This window comes from Peromyscus eremicus, chromosome 3, assembly GCF_949786415.1.
Source record: "Peromyscus eremicus chromosome 3, PerEre_H2_v1, whole genome shotgun sequence".
NCBI classification, from domain to species: Eukaryota; Metazoa; Chordata; class Mammalia; order Rodentia; family Cricetidae; genus Peromyscus; species Peromyscus eremicus.
Genome location: NC_081418.1, coordinates 60,635,813 through 60,661,971, shown reverse-complemented (window position 1 = coordinate 60,661,971; position 26,159 = coordinate 60,635,813). Strand labels below are relative to the sequence as shown.

General features: G+C 42.9%; 1 protein-coding gene across 1 annotated transcript in view; it reads left to right on the top strand.

Annotated features, from left to right (window-relative positions):
* The window catches only part of Xrcc2 (X-ray repair cross complementing 2), a 31,010-nt gene extending 17,626 nt beyond the window's left edge, over window positions 1-13,384 (top strand). The window contains exons 2-3 of the mRNA XM_059256647.1: window positions 4,308-4,389; window positions 12,153-13,384. Of these exons, the coding sequence (XP_059112630.1) occupies window positions 4,308-4,389; window positions 12,153-12,868 (798 nt within the window). The 3' untranslated portion in view covers window positions 12,869-13,384. The remainder of the gene's footprint in view (window positions 1-4,307; window positions 4,390-12,152) is intronic.
* The last annotated feature ends 12,775 nt before the right edge of the window (window positions 13,385-26,159 follow it).

Genomic DNA, 26,159 nt, shown 5'->3' with positions numbered 1-26,159 from the left:
ATTTAACTGCTCCTGAACCAGTTGTTCTAAGGCTTGTAGTTTCTCTTGTGTCATAGGCCATTGTCCAAACCAGACAGGTTTATCAATTAGCCATTTTAAAGTTAGGGCTATTGGCATCTCTGAGAGTTCAGTGGCGGTTGTGCTCTGTTTATGTACAGCGTGAATGGTTGGTGGCTGTTTTTTTTTTTTTTTATAGTGTCTTATGGTATTATTTCCAGAGACATGAATTGGTTTGTGTTCTGCTTCTGAGATTGGAGCAATTTTAATCTGAATATTACATTGTTGTAACAGATCTCAGCCCCAAACATTGACTGCTACATTAGCCACCTAGGGCTTCAGCCTTCCTCTCTGTCCTTCTGGCCCTATGCATTCAACCCATCTTATATTTTGTTTTACTTGAGATAGGATTCCAATTCCTAGAAATTGGACATCTACCTCTTGAAGAGGCCAATTTGGATGTTATAATTTTCGAGTATAGCCTTCTAGAATAATGTTATTTATTTGTACTCTAAGCTTTGGTCTTTGTTCATTTATAGAAGTCTGCCAGAATATTTATGGTATTTTTTGGAATTTTTGATCCATCTATCAAAGCTATTCTATCATCCAGTGCAGTATTGTTCTTTACAATAGGCACTGGATTATTTAATTGTCCTTGGGAGGAATTTCTTCCACAGGGACTGGAAGTTCGTTTTAGGAGCCTGCTAGAGGACCCCCCAATGCATTTCCCAATGGTAAAGAGTTGCCTTGTATGTCTCTTGTTGATCTGCATCCATTGGTCCAATGTTGGCCTTTTGCAACATCTTCTGCATAATCTAGAAGATGTTTGGGTTATTTCTAGAAGAAGCATTGCTTCTAGAAGCACCCTGTGTACAATTTCTTCTTATATGGCCTGGTGTACCACAGTTAAAACATTTGGTACTTTGATGCCTCCTTCCACCTTTGGAAATTGCCTCTCCTATCCAAGCCTCATCACAATAGTTGAGAGACTCAATATTGTTTGTGTGTTGGATTCATTCTTCTGTGCCGATCTGATCTCTAAAGGTGCAAGTATCCTTTTGCAGTCTATATTAGCATTTTCAAAAGCTAAATATTGAATTAATACTTGTCTTAATTCTTGGTCTGATATTGCCTTGCTTATAGCCTTGGTCAGTCTTTGTAAAAAAATCAGTAAACGGTTCTTTTGACCCCTGGAGGAGCTTCGTATATAGCTCAGTAGGTTCCCCTGGTTCTGGAATCTTTTACCAAGCATTTAGGGCAGCTTTATGGCATATAGATAATGTATGTTCATCAAAGGTAGATTGTGCATCTATATCTTCTTCTGCCTGAGTCTGTCCCAACATCCAACATGAGGGAAAGAAGAGAGCAGCATTTGTCTCAGGTCTTAAGGGTGCCCTGAGGCCACACCCCAGGGGCAGGTACTTCAAGGTCATAGTTAGGTAGGACAGTTACCTGCTATATTGCTAGGGGCAGTGCTTCAAGGCCATAGATAACAGATATCCACTACAGAGGGCAGCCTTAGAGCCAAATAGCATGCTGTGTGGAAGTGGGGTTAAGGTGGAATTTTTAAAGCAAGCAAAGGCAGCTGTTAATACCTCACAGGCCATTATCCTATTCTTATCTCACCTGAAGGCCACTAGGATCTCCCAGGCATTCCAGAGCTAAAGGTCAACGGCTCTTAAGGGATGCCTGGCTCCATATTAGGCTTCTTTAGTCACCACAGGGGATCTGTGTAAATTATTACTCAGGTCTGAGCACTCTATTGACGGGAATAGAGCAGTTTGTTTCTGGGCAGATAAAACAGTGTCATCAGGTTAGGGCCGACTGGGGCCGACTGTCACGTCCCCACAGCTCCAAAGGACTTGGGAAGTCCCTTCATTTCAATTCTGGCCTGCAGCACACATAGCTTTTCTCTGGAGCCTCTCCATGCTACAGATTTTCCCAGGGGATGTTTCATGGTCCTGCATTTTCTGAGGTCTCTACTGAAACAAGCTTCATCATCACAGCTTCACATAATGACCTTCAAACCTGCCACACGTTGCTGGTCTCATCAGCTTTCTGGAACTATGGCATTAAGACTCCATGAGCCCCTAATTTTGCAGTCTGTATCCCTATAACTAGGGCATGGCCTAAATGTTGTCCTATCTTGAGATTTCCGCCACCAAACAAATAAATTCATTACTTTTTAATTCAGCCTCACCCAGGTTCAAAATGCAGCCAGATTCTTTGCTAGAATATAGCTTGAATGACCTCTAGCCAATTTCCAATGGGAACCGGGCCTTCACTGTCTGTATTTCTCTCTGCATGCTGGCCCTCCAAACTCCCACCATTAAGCTCTGCTTACAGCTTTCTGGGGCTTACCTGCCCATAGCTTTAAACTCTTTCACATTCCTCCTGCAAACCAGTTCCAAAGGCCTGAGAACCATGTGGTCAGGCTTATCACAGCAAAGGCCGCACTCCTCTTTTTCTGTATCAGTTGCTTTTCTCATTGCTGCGATGCCATACCCGACAAAAACAACTTAAGGGAGAAAGAGTTTGTTTTGCTTTAAGTCCATCATGGTGAGTAACTCATGACAGCAGGAGTTTGGTCACAACTCATCCTTTACATATGATTGGTCTCACTGCATCCTTGATTAGGAAGTAAAGGAATAGGCAAGATGTTTGCTTTTGTGAGCTTTAACTGTCAGTGTAGCCGCCTAGAATCATCTGAGAGGAAAGCTTCAACTGAAAAAGCCTAGATCAGACCTATGGGCTGTCTGTGGAGGACTGCCTTGTTTATTAATGGATCCTGTAGGGCCCAGCCCACTATGATGGTACCATCCATAGGTGCTGGTCATGGGCTGTTTAAGAAAGCTATCTGAACATGAGGCAGAGAGCAACAAGCAGTGTTCCTCCATGGGTTCTGCTTTTCTAGCTCTGCTTTCTCTCAATAATGAACTGTGACCTGGAAGTGTAAGCTAGTTTAGTCCTTTCCTTCTCTAAGCTACGTTTGTCAGAGTGTTTTATCACGGCAGCAGAAGGGAAACTAGGACCCTATAGCTCAGCTTACTTTCCTTCTTATTCAGTCTAGTATGCCAGCCCCTGTGATGGCACCTCCCACATTCACGGAGGTTCCTTCCTTTTCCGTTAAACCTCTCTGGAACACCCTCCTAGACACGCTCAGAGGTGTTTGCCCTTAGTGGTTCTACCCAGTCAGGAGCCTACCTGTTTCACGCAATAAGTTCTTGCAGTTCAAATCAGCTTTTCCTTTGCCTGCACACCCTGCTCTTCATGCATTTCAGCCGCACCCTCTCCCATGCCTGGTGTACCTGCCTGTGGCCCATGCACTTGACTTCTACCCACTTTTAAATGCAGCTGAGCCTAGAGCTCCTTAGGAAGCTTTCCTCTGCCTTTCCCCTTTGGCCCTCCCATCTAGATAAAAGAGACAAATTAAATCAGACCACTGTATAACTGGTGTAAGTATAAAAATGTTATTGTAAAATACACCAACGGTAAATAGTTTGCCATTAGAAATTTGGCCTTAGCCGGGCGGTGGTGGCACACGCCTTTATTCCCAGCACTCGGGAGGCAGAGCCAGGCGGATCTCTGTGAGTTTGAGGCCAGCCTGGGCTACCAAGTGAGTTTCAGGAAAAGGCGCAAAGCTACACAGAGAAACCCTGTCTTGAAAAACCAAAAAAAAAAAAAAAATTTGGCCTTTATACCCAACAGTTGCTATCCATTTTTTTGAGGATTCAGACTTATTTTACATCAGTAGATTTGATATATAAATAAAAAATTAAATATTTTTGAAATAAATGAATAGGAATAGGCATAGTGGCATGTGCCTTTAACACCAGCACTTGGGAAGCAGAGGGCAAGTGGATCTCTGTGAGTTTTCTAGGCCAGCCTAATTTATATAGTAAGTCCCAAGCCAGCCAAGGCTATGTAGGAAGACCCTGTCCTTTAAAACAAAAAACCAGGGACTGCAGAGATGGCTCAGCAGGTAAAAGTGTGTGCTGCTCCTGCAGAGGACCCATTAGGTTTCCAGCACCCACATTGGTGCTTACCACCACCATTAACCCCAAATCCAGGATATCCAACACCCTCCCCTGGCCTGGGGCACCTGTACACACATGGCATGTAAACACACATACACATAAATAATAAAATCTTTTAAACAAAATATTTCTTCTAAATTATATTTCCCTTTTAATATTTTCCTCTAAATCTTCAAATTATGGTCTTAAAGATTTTTGAAATTTGCATAAATATGCACTTCTAGGATGTTGTATCCTTTTAAGTAATGAGTTTTCCTCTTTTTCTTTTGTAAGCTCCTTGCCCGACTTGAAGGCAGAAGCTCCTTGAAAGAACTAGAACCCAACCTGTTTGCTGATGAAGATTCACCAGTGCATGGTAAATAAAACACAGCCCTTAGTGGAAAAGCCTATGAGAGGAAGTTCTGTGAGACCAGTTTCCACACGTGTTCACATGTATACCTGCATATTCACGTCACACATAGTCCTAGAAGGAGGCAGTGTAGGCTGAAAATGAGGCACACCAGGCCTGGGAGTTCCAGGCCCCCTGTCTGTCAGGGTACCATCTCCAGCACGTACTGTGGTCTCCTTCCCAACACACAGCATTCAAGGGAATTCTGCTTGGTCTGGTTCTTGTTCTTTCTCTTTAGAAGTTTGCAGAGCTGCAAGGAGGTCTTAAGGTTCCCAGCTGTTCTGTTACTGTTTCTCCAGCAGGAACAATAGCTTGTTTGTTTGCTTGTTTGGTACTAGGAAAGCTTTCAGGGAAGGTTGAGTGCTTGAGCTTAGTTTCAGTGTAATACATAGGATTGGGGTGTGTAATTGAGTTGTCTTTAGCACAGCAACACAGTCGTGCAACTGTCACCCCAGAAAGAAACCCATCTGTACTAGCAGTCAGCCCTGGGCAACCACAGCCAGCTTTCTCTATGGACTCGCCCTTTCTGGAGGTCTTGTGTAATTAAGGTGGACCTGCACATCTGTCTTTGTGGCAGGTATCAGTAGCACACCCTATCCCTCTTTTAGAGTTATTTATTTTATGCATATGATTGTTTTGTCAATGTGTATGTCTGTGTACCACGTGGGTGCCTGGTGCCTGCCAACGTCAGAAGAGGGCATGGGATCCCCTAGAACTAGAGTGACAGGTGGCTGTGAGCCATGGTGTGGGTGCTGGGAACGCAAGCCAGATCCTTTGCAAGAGCAGCAAGTACTCTTAACCACTGAGCCGTCTGTCACTCCAGTCCAGTAGCCAATTCTCTAGTGCTGAGTAAATAGACTCACTGTGTGAGTGCACTGCCACTTGGTAGCCATTTGAATTGCTTCTGAATTTTGGAAGCTATGAATAGTGCTGCCATGATCTCATGTGCAGGTTTTTCTGTGGATAGATAGGCTTTGGGTTCCTTTGAGTAACACCTAGGAGGGAGATTGTTAGGTTATAAGGCAACTCTCTGTTGCTTCATCTTTGGAGAAACAGCCAAAGTGATTTCTAAAGTGGCTTCATGCTTTACCTGTGACCATCAGTGAAGTGTCTGTTCCAAATTCCCCGCATTCTAGGGCTGTCAGTGTGTCTTTGTGGCTACAGTTTAGAGTGACACCCTGTGGTGCTTCTGCTTTACCCTTCCCTGTGGCTGACGGTGGCACTTGCCTCTACCTGAGCTCACTCCCAGTTTGCCCGTCCTTTTAGGAGAAATGTCAGATGTTTGCTAATTTTTTTTTGTGTGTGTGTGTGTGTGTGAAAAGTATTATTTAATGTCAATGAGTTAAAAGCTTTTACCATGTAACAGGGAAAAAGCACAAATATAAAGGAGGACAAGAAAGATCCAGAGAGATGAGACTGAAGACAGTGGTCTGCTCCTCTGGCTTGCATAACTTTCCAGTATGGTCGCAGATGGCTGCCATAGCTCCAGCTATCAAAGCTTTACATGTCAGCATCTGTGTTAAGAATGACAGTAAGTAGCCGGGCGGTGGTGGCGCACGCCTTTAATCCCAGCACTCGGGAGGCAGAGCCAGGCGGATCTCTGTGAGTTCAAGGCCAGCCTGGGCTACCAAGTGAGTTCCAGGAAAGGCGCAAAGCTACACAGAGAAACCCTGTCTCCAAAAAAAAAAAAAAAAAAAAGAATGACAGTAAGTAAATCTCCTTAATATTTTGTTCTTATCTGAGCAAATTTATTTCTCAGTAGTCCACCAAATGTTCTAGAATCCCATGCCTTAGATTAAACCATGCTTCTGATATTACTGCTAAAGAGCAGGACTGCAAATACCTATACATTGTAATCATGGCAGTTGCAGATGAGCTCTGCCTCCAAAACTAAGTGGAAAGTAGTTGTTTCATATGACAAATAGCAGTATCTGATGTTTGCTAATTTTAAAACCAAGTTCCCCCTTATTATTGCATTATAGTGGCCTTTACATACTTTAGATAAGAGATGCTTATCCAGTAGGTGAGCTGCAGTGTGCCTGCCCACCCTCTCATCTAGAATCTGTTGATTCCTTCAGAGCATGGGATTGCTAACTTTGGTGAGGTTTTGTCTCTTCTGTTGCTCATATTTCAGTGTCATGTACAAGACCCTTAGTCCCTATTCTAAGGTCTGGAAGACGTACAGCCAGTCATACTGTACATTCTGGTGGTCCCAGCATTCAGGAGACTGAAGCAGGAAGTTCAAAGTTTGAGGCCAGCGTGTTGTGTGTAGCAAGATCCTGTCTCAAAAAATAAATAAAATGATCTCTAGTTCGTCATTGGTTTGTTTTCATTCTTTTCTAGTTGGAAATGCATGCTTCTTTGATTCTAGGCCCTTTAAATGTACTGAGACTTGTGCTGACCAGTGGCTTACTAATCTAGAGACTGCTCCATGTGCTGTAGACTGTGTAGTCTCCTGTGCCTGAGCCAGGCGCTCTCTAGATGACTCTTGGTTCTAGCCAGCTCTGGTGCTAACTTTGGCTTCCTTGCTGCACTTATCTGCGGCTGTTCTGTTGTCCCATTTTCTAGAGTTAGCTGCTGACATCTCTGGCTGTTATCTATCTCTCCCTTCAGTTCCATCTGTCTGCCTTCCTGTGTTTAGGACTTTGAGTATTATGTATACAAAAGTTTATTATTGTGATGTCTTATTGCTGACTGACCCATTCATCATTATAAAATGTCCTTTATTGACTGGCATCTGTAATCCCAGCATTGACAGGCTGAGGAGGGAGTCACCATAGGGTTGAGACTAGCCTGGCTACAAAGTGACACTTTCAGACACACATACACACATAACAAGGAAGTGGTATATGCATGCAGTGAAATACTTTCCTGCCTTACAAAGGAATCCTGTCACACACTGCAGTGTGGATGAAACTTAAGAACCAGGACTGGAGAGAGAGCTCAGCAGTCAAGAGTTTGGACTGCTCTTCCAGAGAGCCAGAATTTGATTCCCAGCACCCATATCACCATATCATAACCACCTCAGCTCTAGGGGACTTCTGGCTGACACTTCTGGCTCCTCTAGGCACTTGCCCTCACATATACATTCCTACACATATACATATAATAAAAAGGCTTGAGAATGGTATGCTAGGTGGAGTAAGACAAACCACATGATTCTACTTACCTGGGGTATTGAAAACACTTAAATAGATACAGACCTGCAGCTTTGCAAGACCTACAATTCACTATGTAGCCCAGGCTATCCTTGAACTTGTGGTGGTTCTCAAATGCCTCAGCATTCATCATTCTGAGATTATAAGTAGCCAACGCATCTAGTTTATTTCATATATTATTAGCCTACACATACTCGTGTGTATGCACACAAACACACACACACACACAATCTCAAATAATAATTTTTTTATTTTTTTTTTGTTTTTTGTTTTGTTTTGTTTTGTTTTTCGAGACAGGGTTTCTCTGTGTAGCTTTGCACCTTCCCTAGAACTCACTCTGTAGCCCAGGCTGGCCTCGAACTCACAGAGATCCGCCTGGTTCTGCCTCCCAAGTGCTGGGATTAAAGGCGTGCGCCACCACCGCCCGGCTATAACTTTAAAAGTTCATTGTGTGTGATATTACTATAGCAACTTCAACCTTGTGGTAGTGCACACCTCTAAGCCCAGCTCTTGGGAGGATCAGGAGTTCAAGGCTAGCCTTAGCTTTATAAAGAGTTCAAAACTACCCACCTATCTGATGCTGTCTCAAGAAACCACTAATGATAATAATGGAAAACTATCTGATGCTGTCTTAAGAAACCATTATTATTAATAATAATAATGGAAAAAAAACCACTTGACTATTCTTTATATAGTGTCTTTTTCTTTTATTTGTCACTTGGTTTATAGAGTGTGTCCATTGTAGGATGCTCTTAGTTGGATCCTCACTTTTTCTTCTGTCTTGACTATCTGCTTTTTATTTATTTATTTGTTTGTTTGTTTGTTTATTATGTACACAGAAGAGGTTGCCAGATCTCATTACAGATGGTTGGGAGCCACCATGTCAGTGCTGGGAATTGAACTCGGGACGTCTTGAAGAGCAGTCAGTACTCTTAACCTCTGAGCCATCTCTCCAGCCCACCTATCTGCTTTTTGACTAAACATTTAATCCACTGAAGTTAGTATAACTACTGATGGGATAAAGTTTTGACCATTCTACTCCCTGTTTTGTGTCTTAGACCTTTTCTGTTCTCTAGTTCTCCTTTCTAGTTTTTGTTGTTTTGTTTTAAATAGATCCACTCTGGCATACTCTTTTTTTCTAAGATTTGTTTATTTTATATAATATGTATATATGATTTGCCTGTCTATATGTCTGTACCCGTGGAGGCCAGAAGAGGGTGTTGAGTTCCCTAGAGTTGGAGTTATAGGTGGTTGTGAGCCACCATCTGGGTCCTGGGTCCTCTGGAAGAGCATCCAGCGCTTTTAACTGTTGAGCCATCTCTCTAGTCCCTCTGCTCTACTATTTTAAATCCCTTGCCATTCTCTTTCATATTTTAAACTATTTTCCTAGTCATGAATTAATATCTTAATTTATAGCAGTCTAGTTTGAATTGATATCACCTTCATTTAAATAGCTTGTTAAACCTTCACTACTGTGGAGGTCTAGTTATTCTTCACCCATCTTTATACTCTTTCCCATTACATCTATGCATTGTGTGTCCACCAAAACATTCATTTTACTGAAAGAAAGTAATTGGAAATAGTAATACAGAGTTTAGGGTTATGTGGTTTTGTCTGTTTGAATGTGGGCCTCCTATAACTAAGATGGCCTAAGATTCTCTGTGTAGCTGAGGCTGACCCTCAGGCATGTTGGGATTACAAACTTCTATCACCACCCCAGTTTTAGGGAGTTTGTTGCTTTCATTTTTTAATGTGGACATTTTAAAAGGGAGCTTTATGGTAGGTGCTTGGTGAATGGAAGTGGAAGTGAAGGGATACTGTTTCCTGGAAAGAAAAATAGTTTGATGACTAAGGCAAGGAAACAACTTGATTTGTTACTTGATTGTCCAGCTGACCCCAGATGTTATCACGTAAGTGTTCTGTCTTCCTAAGGCTCAGCAGCTTCAGTGGGCACAGCTGCTGATCAGTTACCGACAGAAGAGTGATAGGCATAAACATACTCCTTCTCTTTTCTGCTGTCTGCATACTCACATTTCCTGTGCTGCTTTGTATCTGCCTTTGTGCCACTGTCTACTGTCATTCCTTCAGCCCAAAGGACTCTGGGATAGCTGGTACAGCAGGTCTGCTGTCCCTGTACTCCATAGGAAAGCATGTCATTTCACATGCATTAGTATTCATGAGTTAGGCCTTAGGAAACAACCGTGTGTTGGATCAAGGGTTTGTAGTGCATCTCTGCATCACATATTATAGAAACTTGGAGAAACACTGTCATGTTTAGTCACTACCACAGGAACTCAGTTGGCAGCCTACACACCCAAGACTGGGGTCTAAGTCAGTTACGCTTCCAGCATCTGTTACAGGAAGTTTGTGGTGCAGCCAGATCCTTGGGCTCTGTGCTGTGGAAGCATTGTAATGCTTTGATAGGTGGAGGCTGTTTAGTGCAGTGTCCAGTTTCTGAGTCCTTGGAACTAAGCATTGTGATCTGCATATTCAGTGTGCTGGCTATGCAGCTAGGCTGGTGATTGTTGAGGTCATTTTCTTACATATTCTACAGACTCTGTAGCTCTGACTCTTGCCTCAGTCTGTTGACCCCAATTCCTCCTAGCATCTATACGAGAGGAGCTGTCAGGGCCAAACCATCCAGATTTCCCAGCTGTTCAAGTGCCAAGTTCCAGGGTCTTGTTTTCTTTTTCTTCTTTTTCTTTTCTTTTCTCCTCCTCTTGTTCCTCTTCCTCTTCCTCCTCCTCCTACTCCTCTTCTTCTTCCTTTTCCTCCTCCTCCTCTTCCTCCTCCTTCTTTTCTTCTTTTTACTTCAAGTTGCCATGTTCAGCACATCGACTGGACAAGAGTGCCAGTTTTTTTGGTTTTGTTTTTGGTAACAACTCACAGACATATAAGATCATAACTTCAAATAAAGATACAAGAACTGCCCCATTTATAAATCATACTGTTTGAACGTGTGTGTGTGTGTAAAGGAAAAAATGGTACATGTTTATAAGATGAGTAAAATTGATCTGAATTCATCATGAAACATATCTGCAGGACTTTAGTTGGAAGACCTAGTGATAGCATTGAGGTATGATGTTTGTTCTGGATCTACCTACTTCACCATTAATCTGTAACAGAGAAGTGACATTATCCATGAACTTGATCTCTCAAGACTGGAATTAGAGCTATGAATTGCCATGTGGGTACTGGTAATCAAACTTGGGTCCTCTGCAAGAGCAACCAGTGCTCTTAACCACCAAGCCATCTCTCCAGCCCCAACACTGGGTATTTCTTAATGTATGGTCTTAGGGAACCATGTGATCCCACTTCCAGAAGAACTTCCCAGTGCTGCATCTGTGAGTCATGCTGAAGACCCTGTCCTCTTCAAGGAAACCTGGAGAGGATCTTGGAAAAGCAATCTGCTGAAGTATGTTAGAAAGATGTGTTGTTCATCCTGGGGTTAGAGTAATCAAGTGCCAACCTTGCAGAAGGCAATAGGAAATGTAATCAAGTGACGTGTTTGTTACTTTCATATCACTAAGCCAAAAGTAAAGAAGGGAATAATCACTTTTGCTCATGGTTTCAGAGGTTCTGTCTGTGATCACTTGGTGTCAGTACCCCAATCATGCTAAGAACATGTGGAGAGACTGTCCTTCACTTTTGGAAGTCAGGACATGGCTAGAACAAGATATTCTCCAGAGACACTCCCCAGTGATTCGCTTCCTCCAGCTAGGTCCCACCTTCTGCTTTTCCCACTTCCCAGTAATACCATCATATGAGGTCATCAAGGGATTGACCCGTCATGATAGCAGATCTCCCCAGACACCCCTGAGATGTTATTCACTGGCCAGGCACTTCCGAATCAGTGATACTCAAGACTGGCCATCAGTTAGGTACATAGCTGCTCATGTGGCTTCTCCTCCCAGTGTTGGGATCTTGAAAGCCTTGAGAAGCCTGCTGAAGGCTTCTGCCTTGTGCTTTTGTGTGGTCAGCTGTGCCCTTCACCGTCTACCGTGAGGCAGGATCCCTCAGCACTCTGTACCGCAGGCCTGTGGACTGTAAGCTTCTGGGGCTTCTGTCTCCACCCGCATTTCGCCACAGGAGTGCTACTGCATCAGCGTTATGTGGGCTCTGGGACCCGAACTCAGGTTCACCCACTAACAACAGTGAGGTTGCAGTGACCCTGAGTCGTACAGGCCGGTCTCTAGGAGCTTCCCTGCACCGCTTCAACCCTGTCGCTATTTTTATGTTTTCTTGGTGCTGGTTAATCTTTCACTGCTGGGTTGAGGGTGTGGACCAGTGGTAGAGCTGTTTCGTACCACAGCTGAGGACCTGGATTTCATCCTCAGTGCCAAAAAAAAAAAAAAAAAAAAAAAAACACTTTTAAAAAATTGGGTCCTTTCTCAGAGATGCTGTCCGAATTTCCGTATTTATCTGCCTCTGCTTATGCAGATCCTCTTTAACAGTGGATGTAGATTTTTAGCTCATATTCCAGTACGTCTCTTTGGAACGCTCTCTGAGTCTTGTTCTGTGGCCCACTGTTGCACTGCTGCATCTTGACTGACATATTTTCATTTTACACAGGTGATATTCTTGAATTTCATGGTCCGGAAGGAACGGGAAAAACAGAAATGCTTTATCACCTAACAGCCCGATGTATACTTCCAAAGTCAGAGGGTGGACTGCAGATAGAAGTCTTATTTATTGATACAGACTACCACTTTGACATGCTTCGGCTGGTGACTGTTCTTGAGCATAGACTGTCGCGAAGCTCCGAGGAGACCATAAAGCTCTGCCTGGGCCGATTCTTCCTGGCCTACTGCAGTAGCAGCATGCAGCTGCTGCTCACGCTCCACTCCCTGGAGGCTCTGTTCTGTAGCCACCCCTCTCTCTGCCTTCTCATTGTGGACAGCCTGTCGGCTTTCTACTGGACAGACCGCGCCAGCGGAGGAGAGAGTGTGGCCCTGCAGGAATCTACTCTGAAGAAGTGTTCTCAGCTCCTAGAGAGGCTCGTTGCTGAGTACCGCTTGCTGCTGTTCGCGACAACGCAGAGTCTAATGCAGAAAGCCTCGGGCTCAGCAGAGGAGCCTTCCTCCTCCAAGCACGCGGGCGATGGAGACGTAGACTACAGAGCCTATCTCTGCAAGGCTTGGCAGAAGGTCGTGAAGCACAGGGTCATCTTCTCCAGAGAGGATGAGGCCAAGAGCAGCCGGTTCTCGTTAGTTTCACGTCACTTAAAAAGTAACAGTTTAAAAAAACACGTTTTTATGATCCGAGAAAGTGGGGTGGAGTTTTGTTGATCTCTATCATCAAAAAGGCTTTTGAGACCTCTAAGGCAAGTCTTATAAAGTCTTCTGTAGGCTAAAGTGGTTTGATTCTAAAGTTCTTGATTCCGCGGAAATTGATATAAACAGTACAGTAAAACTTGAAGCTGCTCTGGCCCTCTAGACTGTGGAAGGTCAGTCAGCACACTGCACTCCACTGAGCTTGTTTTGGAACTCAATAAATGATACGCGTTTCAGACTGAGTCATGTTTTGAGTACTGTAGGAAGGGTTCACTGCTGATCCCTTGCCTCATTGAGGCGCTGTGGCTGGAGAGGGTGTGCAGAGCTGTTGGCTATTGCTTTAGTCAGAGGAATGGGTACAAGGGCCGCCTGCTCAGCTGCCTCCCTCAAGAAGCTGGAATGAGCTGGGTGTGGTAGCGCTTGCCTTTAATTCCCAGCACTGGGAAGACGGAGGCAGGTGGATCTCTCTGAGTTCAAGGCCCACCAGGTCTACATAGTGAATTCCAGGACAGCCAGAGCTACATGTCTCAAAAAGCCAATCAATCAATCAATCAATAAATGTTTGATAAATAAATGAAGCTGGACTGCTTTGAGTCCTCCTGCTCTCTCTCCCCAACCTGTCTCCCCCCCCCCCCCAGGGTGTCACTATGTTTCCTGTGTAGTTCGGGCTGGCCTTCACCCACAGTTCTGCCTCAGCCTCTGAAGTAACTGGAACAGCTGGCACACAGTGCTGCACCTGATAGTCAGAATCTCTATCTGAGTTACACCTGAATTCAAGATGAGTTTCCATTGTGCTTGAGGTTCTGTGGAATTGTTCAAACACGGGGAAATGATGTGCTCACTCAAGAACTCTGAAATTTATTGTGGAATGTTCATCTCATTAACTGATTCTGAAACTGTTAGAATTATTTATCACTAGTGTTTTCGTCCCTGTTTGGAGCAGGCTGAGTCTTTTCCAGCTGTGAGCTGAAGGAAACTCTGGGTGCTGTGCTTCCATGAAGCCCAGCAAGCGCTTACACTCCGGGGGAATGCAGAATGCATAGTACAGGATGTCTTAGTTAAGATTACTATTGCTGTGATGAAACACCATGACCTAAAGAATGCTGGGGAGGGAAGGGTTCATTTGGTTTATACTTTCACATCACTGTTCATCCTTGAAGGAAGTCAGGCAGGAACTCAAGCCGAGCAGGAACCTTGAGGCAGGAGCCAATGCAGAAGCCATGGAGGGGTGCTGCTTACTTGCTTGCACTTCATGGCTTGCTCTATCTGCTTTCTTATAGAACCCAGGACCACCAGCCTAGGGCTGTCACCACCCACCATGGGCTAGGCCCTCCCACATGAGTCACTAATTAAGAAAATGTCCTACAGGCTTGCCTACAACCTGATCTCATGGAGGCATTTCCTCAACTGAGGCTCCCTCATCTCTGATGACTCTAGCTTGTGTCACGTTGACATAAAACTAGCCAGCACAGAGGTGTAGGAGGAAGGCTTTAGAAAAATCTGTTAGGTGTCTTCACTCAAGGAAAGGTCCACAGCTGATGCTCAGCCTGACTGTGTTTCTCAAATCTGTTAATTTCATATGTCACAAACATACCTTGAGTTTCCCTGTGGTGAAATGGTTCTGTTCTTGTGGATTTGTTCATTTATGTTACCAGAGGTTCATGAGTTAAAAGAACATCCTGCAGAGAAGCCGAGACTGAACTTCTTCATTACGAAGGCATAGTGATATAGCTTGCTGTCTGTGCCCTCCACCTGGGCCTGCGGCCTGTGGGCAGGGTGGACAGCTGCGGTGATCCTTCACTCCATGTGTGTCTTCCTCAGTTAACTCTTCTCATAGAGCCTGGTAGAATTGTTATCCTCATCAATGAGAAAACGTCTTTTATTTTTGACTCAGAGTCTCAATGTGTATCTCTAGCTGGCCTGGAACTATACATAGACCATAGACCAGGCTGGCCTTCTAAGTGCTGGTATAAAAGATGTGTACCACTGTGCCTTCCTGGCTCATTAATATAATTTTAAAAATACTTTGATATTAAAATACAATTGTATAATTCCCACCTTTCCTTTCCTTCCACCAACCCTTCCCATGTGCACTACCCTTCTTGCTCTCCTCATTTCATTCATGGTTAATTGTTTTACACACACACACACACACACACACACACACACACACACTCCTAAATATACAACCCATTCATTCCTTATAGTGTTGCTTGTGTGTATGCTTTTAGGACTGACCACTTGGTATTGGATAACCAATTGGAGTGCTCTTTCCTTGGAAAGACTATTTCTTCTGCTCTCAGCATTCTTTAGTGGCCTGTAGTTTTTTGGGTTTTTGTTGTTGTTGTTGCTTGTTTTTTTTTTGTTTGTTTGTTTGTTTTTTTTTTTTTTGTAGTTTCTTTGCCTAAGATCAAGGACCCATGAGGTTTCTCCCTTCCATATTAGCATGTTTATTGGTAGTGTCGTTCAGGTTTTGCCCAGGCAGACATGTTGTTGAGCCTTCATGGGCGTAGCCTCCCTGACACGTCTAGGAGACAAATCTCACAGCAGACTTCCAGGTCCTCTGACTCTTACAGTCTTTCTGCCCCCTCTTCTGAGATGTTGCCTTAGGTTATGGATGGATGAGGGGGGCAGGGCACCACGTGGTCACCTGTTCTCTCCATTTTGATCCTTGTGGTTTTCTGTAATGGTCCGTTACAAAAAGAAGTTTCTTTGTTGAGGGTTGAGAGCTATACTTTTAGTATTTACAATACAGGTAGGAATAATGCTGGTTTAATAAAGTGGTGGCTTATTAATACAGTTTTAAACATTTCTGTATTTCATTTTTCTGGTTTTATTTTTGTATTTTTTTTTTTATTAAAAAAAATTCTTGTGTGTGCAGGGCAAGGGTGTGGAGTTCAGAGGACAACCCTCAAGGGTTGGTTCTCTCCTGCTACCTTGTGGGATCCAGGGATCAAACTCAGGTCGTCAGACCTACACATAAGCACCTCTACCCAGAGCTACCTCACAGGCCATTTCTCAAATATTTTTATTACATGCAATACATGTTACATAGAAGTAATTTATTAATATTGATAATCTCCCTCTGTGTTCAGGTTGTATGATCTGTGGAGTCTGTCACTTTTAGAGTGCTACTCCCTTTAGCTCATAGAGGACAGGCAATCTCAGTCACTTTCCCTCTCAGCCCTGTAATCTGGTGAACGGTGTGACTAGCCTATAAGAAAAGTCTTGCAAGTCTTAGCAGAGTTCTCCCCTTGACAGTGATAGGATTTTCCTTCTCTGCTGTATAAATGAAGTGTTATTTAATGGACCGCTATATAGGGACATGATTTTAAAAAATGAACTCCTGTATTAACTTAAATTATCAATTGTATATTAATGTGCCAGACCAAAGACTTAGTTATCTTAAAAAGATTTGCTGTCTGACCTGATGGACAAAATCAAGAATACTGGCTGATTAAAAAAATTCTTTTAAGCTAAAAATTGTACTCATGGGACTTCATGAGTACCATAGCAATTCTAGTATCTGTGGAGGAAAATGGGCTTAAGAGAAGGAAGTGGTGTGTTATAAATTATGTGGGTAGCAGGTGCGGGGTGCTAGACAGAACCAAAAGAGCAGTGTGATCTTATTCATGGGGAGCAGGGGGGAATCCTGGCATACTTTTCTCACAAATTCTAAGGGTCACAGTGAGAACTTAGTTATAAAAATGCATGTTTGATCCAGACATTCCTTTGGAAGATGCTGTAGAACTAAGATAGCCCTTAGCTTATTTGCTGAGACAGGGTGTCATGTAGCCTAGGCTGGCCTGCTACCCACGGTAGCTACTTTATCCTTTTCACTTCCTTCCATATGTCCTGTTTTTTAGCCCTTACCTGTAAAACCCACATTCACACACACCCATTGGTGGGAGTGAACCTTGGACCTTGTGCGTGCCAGGCAAGCACTCTACCTCTGAGCTATGTTTTCAGCATTATTGCTAGTACTTGAGGGAGAAAAATTATCCCAGAAGGCAAGGCTGTAGGGGAGGGGGTGGCTCAGCTGATATAGTGCATGCTGTGGAGCCCTGAGGACTTGAGTGCCATCCCTAGAACCCACATAAAAAGCCGGGTATGGTGGTGCACACATGTAACCCCAGCGCTGGGGAGATGGAGACAGACAGAGCCCCAGACTCATGAGAGAGACCCTGTCTCAAAACACAAGGTGATGACACCTGAGGGATATCTTAGATTGACCTCTGACCTCTACACAAGTGCTCATGCACCTGTCTGCACAAATACACACATAAATACACAGGAAAACCTGAGGTGTTGAGTAATGAGTAAAGTAATGGAAAGCACATCATTTAAAAAGCTAAAAACGGTCACTAGAACTCTGAAACCATCAATAGTACCACTGAAAACTGTTAATGCCATCATTACAAGCTGGTTTGAACTCTCCCCACAGGTGTTTAGGGAGAATTGCATTTCCAATAATATCTGAATAGGCAGTTGTGGTTTTTGTTTGTTTGTTTGTTTGTCTTTTGAGACAATCTCACCATGTAGCCTTAGATGGCCTCAAACTCATAGAAATCCACCTGCCTCTGCCTCCAAATGTTGGGATTAAAGGTGTGCACTGTCACATTCAGAGAATATGTAGTATTTTTGTTTTGTTTTGTTTTAATGGAACACAAGGCCTTGTGTGCAAGTACTGAGTGGTAGGCATGTGCCACCATGTCCAGCTTTGAATATGTAGGGGTTTTTTTCTTTTTTATTAATTAACTTTATTATTTATTTTACATCCCGGCACCAGTTTCCCCTCCCTCCTCCTCCCATTCCCTCCCTCTCTCTCCCCTCTGCACCCTCTCCCATGCACTCCTCCTTGATTTCTGTTCAGAAAGGGGCAGGCCTCCCATGAATACCAACAAAACATGGCAGGTATATCAGGTTTTGGTAGGACTAAACATCCCACCCCCTTGTCTTAAGGCTGGGCAAGGCAATCCAGTATGATGAATAGGTTCCCAAAAGCCAGCCAAAGCATAAGGGATAGCCCCTGCTCCCACTGTTAGGACTCCCATGAGTAGGCCACCTACACAACTGTCACATGTATGTAGAGGGTCTAAGTCAGTCCCAGGCAGGCTCCCTAGTTGTTGGTTCAGACTCTGTTAGCTCCTATGAGCCCAGGTTAGTTGTTTTTGTGGGTTTTCTTGTGATGTCCTTGACCCCTCTTCAGCAGGATTTCCCAAGCTCGGTCTAATGTTTGGCTGTGGATCTCTGCATCTGTTTCCATCAGTTACTGGAAGAAAGCTCTCTGATGACAATTGGGGTAGGCAACAATCTATGAGTATAGTAGACTATCGTTAGGTATCATTACGTTGATGTTTGGGGATCCATCTACTTTAAGACCCAGCTATACCACTCTTGGGCATATACCCAAAGGATGCTCAATCATACCACTAGGACACTTGGTCAGATTTGTTCACAGCAGCGTTATTCATAATAGCTAGAACCTGCAAACAATCTAGATGTCCCTCAACTGAAGAATGAATAAAGAAAATGTACATTTACACAATGGCCTGTTACGCAGCTGTTAAAAACAATGAAATTTGAAAGCAAATGGAGAGAACTAGGGAAAAAATCATCCTGAGTGAGGTAACCTAGACCCAGAAAGATAAACATGATATGTACTCACTCATAAGTGATTATTAGCTGTAAATGAAAGGATAACCATGCTATAATCCACAGACCCAGAGAGGATAGGTAACAAGGAGGGCCCAAGGGAGGATGCATGGACCTCCCTGGAAAGGGGAAAAAGACGAGATCTCCTGGATAGACTGGGGGTGAGTGGGGATGGAAACAAGAGGGATTGGGTTGGGGGGGTGGATATGACTGGAAGGGGAGACATTTTGGGGTCAGGTAGAAACCTGGTACAAGGGAACCTCCCAGGAATCTACAAGGATGACCACAGCTAAGACTCCTAGCAATAGTGGATACGTAGCCTGAACTGGCCATCTCCTGTAATAGGCAAGTGAAGGGATTGGGACACCAAACCCGCCACACAACCTTTGACCTACAGTCTCTCCTGCCTATGGGATGTGCTGAGGTAAGGACAGAGATGGTGGGAGTGAACAACCAATGACTGGTCCAGCCTGAGACCCATGCCCGGGGAGTGAGCCACCCCTGACACTGTCTGGAGTGCGAGGATCCAGATGTTGGACGGCCCAGAGGCCTAGGATGGAACTAAATATGATTGGAGGGGGAAAATGTCTAAGGAAAGATGTGGTTTTTTTATAACCTCACTAAAATGGGGAGGGGGTAAAATTGGGACACGTTTATATTTAAAGCATCGGAGAGCTAAGAAGCTAGTGGATTACTAGGTCATCTTCTGGGAAAGGATGGATGTCTAATGTCACTTGAAGCAGCGTGTGGTCACTGTGGAGGGGAAGTGCTGTAACCTGCAGCCTTCCATCATGTGAACCCTGAGCTGTGGCGCCCTCGGGTCAAGGGCGAAGCCAGTACTTAACTAGACTGTCCCATCTGACATCTGCTGGCTGGGAGAGTCACAAACCTTAAGAAATGATTTTTTCTTTTAATTTAACGTTGGGGACAGATAAAAGAAACAGGAATGGCAAAATACTACTAACTTAAATCTGGTGATGTGAAGGTGAATTCATATGATTAGCTCACCCCTCATACAACAAAAATCTACTGGCTGTCCTTGTGCATACCTGTAATCCCCGCACTCAGAAGGTGGAAGCAGGAAAATCAAGAGTTAGATGCCAGTCTGCGATAATTTATGAGACCCTAGCTAAAAAAAAAAAAAAAAAAAAAAAAGTCCCCTAATGAGGTAATAACACCCCAGGCCTCCGGTGGCTGCAAAAAGCAAATTTGTAAACATAGTATGAAAATGATCTCTTCAGTTTCTGAAGAAACAATTCCCCAGCACACACTTACACACATCCATGTGAACACATGCATACACCACATGTGAGAAATAGAAAACTCCCTGTCAATAGCATGCTTCTTCATATAATAGGGACAGATTCTTCGACTGGGTACAGCTAAGAGAAGAGACAAATTGATCAACTTATCTGGAAAATGAATAAAAGCCATATGGGGGGAGCAGTAGAAAAGAAGGGATCAGAAGGCATGGGAAGGGTACAAGCGAGGGGAATGGAAATATGATCAAAACACATTATGTACATGAATAGAAACTTTCCACCCATGCAGCCTGAATCCTGGAGCCCTGACTGGGAGTGGCAAAGAAGGACAGACAGACACAGGGAAGCTGGGGTCCAGTGGGCATCTGCCTCTACTGCAAACTCAGCATTCTTACTAGGTACAGCACAAGAGTCTTGGTAGCCATCTTGGGAGGAGGTCTCTGTAGGTGAGCTAGTCCTTGCACACACTGGACAATTGTCCACAATCATTCCTGAGGAAGGCTTTGCTGTTTCTCCTGAGCCTGGTCCATATGTGTAATGGCTTTGCCAATTGTCCATGGGCCTAAGCCCTTGGACTCCTCAACACGGCCATGCCTGTGTCAACAGTGCACATTCACTAAGAACTTAATTAACTCGGCTTCCTCCACTCCCTACAGGGAATGTCATTAATTGTGTATAATTGGACTGGAGAGATGGCTCCATGGTTAAGAGAACTGGCTACTCTTCCAAAGGACCTAGGTTCAATTCCCAACACCCACATGTCAGCTCACAACTGTCTATAACTCCAGTCCAGGGTATCTGACACCCTCACACAAATATACATGAAGGCAAAACACCAATGCACATAAATTATAATGATTTTTTAAGAGATTTTATAAGCCAGGCATGGTGGCTCACACTTTTAATCCTAGCACTCAGGAGGCAGAGGCAGGTGGATCTCTGAATTCTGGAACTTACAGTTTGGAAATAATGCTTCCAATATCCTATTGAATATAGAACAGATCCCAGAACAGAGTGAGTTCCAGGACATCCAGAGCTTGTAGCATGAATCTTAAAGAGTCTTATTAATAAAACAAACCTGAGCCAGGTATTGGGGTGAATGCTGGAAGGTCAGAGAAGCAGAACAAGCCACAGCTAACCTCACCTGGCCAACTTCTCAGCTGATCTTGTTTTCTCAGACTAGAAGCTTCTGTGTCCTCATATCGGAATGGCTCTCAGCTAAACTGCTACTAGAAGCCTGAAAACTTAACCAGCCAAAATGCTTAACCAGTCAAATGCTTCTAGTTTCTGGTCTTCATGCTTTATATGTCTTTCTGTTTTTGCCACCACTCCCTGGGATTAAGGGCTCACTTCTTGGGATTAAAGGCGTGTGTCACCATCCTGGCTGTTTCCAGTGTGGCCTTGAACTCACAGAGATCCAGAGGGATTTCTACCTCTGGAATGCTAGGATCAAAGGTGTGAGTGCCACCATTTTCTAGCCTTTGTATCTAGTGGCTGTTCTGTCTCTGACCCCAGATAAGTTTATTAGGGTGCACAATATTTTGGGGAACACAATACCACCACAAGAGCTACACAGGGAAACCCCGTCTCGAAAAGCAAAACAAAAAAAAACTTTTTTAATTATGTGTGATTAAGATATGCTAACAAAAGCTTCTAGAGAGGCATGAGGAAGGGACAAAATGCTCATTTTTGGGCTGAGAGGCTCAGCTCAGAGGCAGAACAGTTGTCTAGTGTGTGTGAAGTGGTTCAACCTCGTCTCTGAAGAAAGAAGTTATTACTTAAAGATTGTATGGTTGTGTGCATGGAAACCCAAAATCATCTGCACAGAGATGACTAGAACTTCAAGTTTAACAAATTTACCAGCTAAGAGACTGGCATTAAATGTTTCTGAGTAGTGAGGCTGGAGAGATAGATCAGTGAGTAAGAGCACGAGCCGCTCTCGAAGAGGAACCCACATGGCGGCTTACAATACAACCGTCTGTAACTCCAGTTCCAGGGGATCTCCTGGCCTCTGGGCACCGGGCATGCATGTGCACATACATACATGCAGGCAAATACTCGTACATAAATAAAAATAAACCTTTTCAAAATATGAACATAAGATTCGATGTCATCAGCCATTAAAAATACAAATTAAGAGCTCCGAAGACAGCTCAGCCCTTACCACCAACCTGAGTTCTATCCCCAGGACTCACATGGTGGAAGGAAAGAACTGATCTCTGCAGGTTGTTCTCTGACCTCCGTACACTCACTGTGGCATGCTCACCCTCCTCCCAGCCCCGCCACACACACACAACAAATACATGACATTAAAATTCAACTATATATCAAGATATCAATAAGATGCCATCATGTGTGCACTGGTGACAGAAACAAGGGCCCCAGTTGATGGCTGGTGGGATGCAGAACCGTGAGAAACAAGCACATGGGAGATGGAAGTTAAACCCATGGACCTTTAACCATATATCCTTGAGAAATTCTGCTGCGCATAGAAAAGACATCAATACGCTGATTAGCACTGTTTACCACCTGAAGCAAAACCATTACAGTAGAATGATAGACATATTACATTCATAAAGTGGAGCCTGGTGGCAGGCTGTTCACACACTGGATAAATCTCAGAACGTTTTTATTGCATATTGTAGAAGAATGCGTTCAGTATGATGTAGCCCTGGCTCTTCCTCGGGGAAGAGCACACTAATTGTTTATCCAATACCAAATGCTCATCTCTGAAAACATACATACAATAACATTGTATATACTAAGCGGGTTTTAGTTATATATTAGGAATATATATATATATATATATATATATATATATATATATATATATATATATAAATAAATAAAAGCAATTAATGAAAAAACGCCATGAATTTGAAAGAGCAAGGAGGAATATATGGGAGGGTTTGGAGGCAGGAAAGGGAAGGGGGAAATGATGTAATTATAATCACAAAAAATAAAAAATAGGATTTTTTTGAAAAAATACTAAAGTACAACTTGAAGTTTGTTAACATAAATTGATATCTTAACAAAACTTGGCAAATTTTTCACTAAGTTTTACGTTCTAGAAAGGTATCATGAAAGTCATCTTTACTTGACACCCAAATCCAATGACAATAAACTATAAAAGAACAAAGGGGGGGGCAGTTGCTGCCATGCCTAGCAAAATAATACTTTTTTTGAGTGTAAAAATATTTATTCTATTGAATTCAGATGATCTAGAGTGTGCATGGCCTGTGGAATAAATGGATTTGCCACTCATCTGTAACTGGTTCAGTGGTTGAGAATGGTTTTAGCATTTTTTAAAAAAATTTATTCATTTTACAACCCAGCCACAGCCTCTCCCCATCCTCCCCTCCCAGCCCTTCCCCCATTCCACTCCTACCCTCCCAACCTCCTCCCAAAATAATACTTTTTGATGGCCTTATAAAGACATATTTTATCTACTATAAAGTTCGTGCATTTGAAGTACACTAATCATGGTTTGTCTCAGTGGTAAGGCACTGGCCCTGGGTTCAATCCCTGGCACCAACAAAGCAAGTGTACTCTTTGATGGCTTTAGTGTTCTAAGTTATACAGTCATATCATTTTAGAATAGTTTCTTTTAGAAATTTCTTAGTGGTTAATTTTATGTGTGCAGGTGTGTATGTGTGTGCGCGCGCGCATCACGTGAATGCAATGTCCATGGAAGCTGGAAGAAGGCGTCAGGTGCTCTACAACTGGAGCTACAGCTGGTCTTGAACTACCATGTGGCTGCAGAGAAACAAACATAGATCCTCTGCAAGAGCAGTGGGTGCTCTGCACCCGGAGCCAACCCTCCTGTAACAGCCCCATACCTGGTAGTAGTCACCCAGGCCTTTTCCCCCAGCCCTCGGTACCCAATCACTCACTACTCCTGTTTTCTGTCTGTACTCAACTAACTGAGCCATCTCCATAGCCCTGTTTTTCCTTTGTTTTGTTTTGTTTTGTTTTGTTTTGTTTTGTTTTGTTTTGTTTTGTTTTGTTTTGTTTTTGAGATAGGATCTCTAGCCCAAGTTATTCTTGAGCTCACTAGGAAGATCTGGAACTTCTGATCCCCCTGCCTCACTTCCTGTGTGCTGGGATCACAGTTGTGCACCACCACACCCCATTTTTTCAGTGTCAATCTAATCATTTGCAAAGCTCATTGTTTGCTCACCCCACTCCTACTAATGGACTCTTAATTTGTTTATATTTCCCCTAAGTCCCTATATGTGGCTTAGTGATAATCCAATTATGTCTTTTAGATTTTAAAAAGGGGACTCTTCCTTGGTTAAAAGGATGTTGGCAGCTTTGTGCTTTTAATACAGTAATCTCTACAGTAAATGTAAGAAAAACAGGTTCATCATAAAGGTAGAGTTTGGGCAGCATCCATGAATCTGAAGGATTCAATTTATGGGGATTTAATTTGTATGAACTGAAAAATGTATATTTTTTGCCTAGTGTAGCAAAATTCGTTGTTTGTGATTTGAAATTCTCCCTGAAGTGTGAGTCACTTGCACATACCTCTGTTTGTGTTTCAGGATAAGAGACTTGGATTTTAGCTGTGGTGGAAATTGCAGACTACTATGGTTGTCGTGCATACCAACAAATCACACAGAATTTGGGGAGTGTGCCTCTGTCCTGGATAGGCTTGTGTGAATTAAAAACACAGGCTAATGTTTTATGTATCTTCAGCCTGATGTTTTATATCATATTTCATCTGAAGTCTCAAATTGACACACATTAACCTATACATTTTTAAACCTTTTCAAAATTATACTTGATATGAGCTTGATACTAAACTACCTTATTACAGTTCCAAAGCTGGCAAATGTGGTGAGTGTTTCCATGGAAACCTTAATGTAATAGTCCCTTGCTTTCATTTAAATTTCATTTTTAATATTGCATTAGCGTTTTTGCATTTAATGGGTAGATATTTGAATTAATATTGAAGTGCCCACTCTAATATAAATAAAATATAAGAAATGAAAATGTGATTTTTCTTCTGAGGAACAAATGAACGTGTAATCCAAGATGATGTAGAAATAACAGTACTTGAGTTTTAAATTATTGGGTTCCATTCATTTCAGAACTTAAGGGATCCCTGGGAGAGATTAAAGAATGTTTGTGGATAGCTACACAGTCCATGTCTTTAACATCACCAATACAATTCCTAATTCCTGGAGCCTAGTTGGAAGGTAATTTACTGGGCCCTGACTAGTTTGTCTGACTAGATGACCACTAAAGGCTCCTTTCCTGTGTAAGTCCTCATTGGCGTCATTTGTAGGGTGATACACTTTATCTTACTTAAAACAGCAGTTATATTACCAAGTAAGGCTTATCTATTTGAATCCATTATATAAAATCTAACATACTACAGATAAATTCCAGAATACTGTGCATTCTCTTTTTGTATACTATGCATTCTTGACTGCACACAGTATGCTTGCATAAGATTGTAAATACAGTATTGAAAACCTAAATAAATAGGGTCAGGAGAGAAGGCTCAGTGGGTAAAGCACGTGCTGTGTCAGCAAAGGACCCGAGTTTGGTGCCCAGCACCCACTTAAGCTGAGTACAGTGGCATACCTCCATATCCGCAGCCGTGGGAGTAAAGGGAGACACACAAATCCTGGGCCTTGCTGGCCAGCCAGTCTAGCCAAAATGGTGAGCTTGGGTTTAGTGAGTGAGAGACTTTGTCTCAAAAAATAAAGTGGAGGGACTGGAGCGATGGCTTATCAGTTAAGAGTACTAGCTGCCCTTACAGAACAGGGTTCAACTTCTAACATGCACATGGCAGCTCACAGCCATCTATAATTCCAGTTCCAGGGATCCAATGTCCTCTTCTGCCCTCCATGGGCACTGAACACACATTAATTAACTAATTTTTTAATTAAAAATAAAGTGGAAAGTAATATAGGAAGATACCCAATGTTGACCTGTGGCTTACACAAACACACATACACACACACACACACACACACACACACACATACACACACATACACACACACACACATATTTGTATAAACCCATGTACATAGTAAATACATCTAAAAATAAGTAAAAAATAAAATGTTAAGTGAAATTCCTTTGAAAAAGAAAAGAAGAAAGTCTAAATATATGTTGTAGTGATTTGAATAAGAATTGCCCCCATAGGCTCATATATTTGAATGCTTAGTCATCGGAGAGTGGCACTACTTGAGAAGGATTAGGAGGTGTGGCCTTGTTAGAAGAAGTGTGTCTGTAGGCAGAGGTTTTTTTTGTTTTTTTTTTGGTCAGGACCACTGGCTCCCGGCTCCCAAATAACCACACACAGACTTATTATTAATTACAAATTCTCATCCAATAGCTTAGGTTTATGACTAACTAGTTCTTGCAACTTA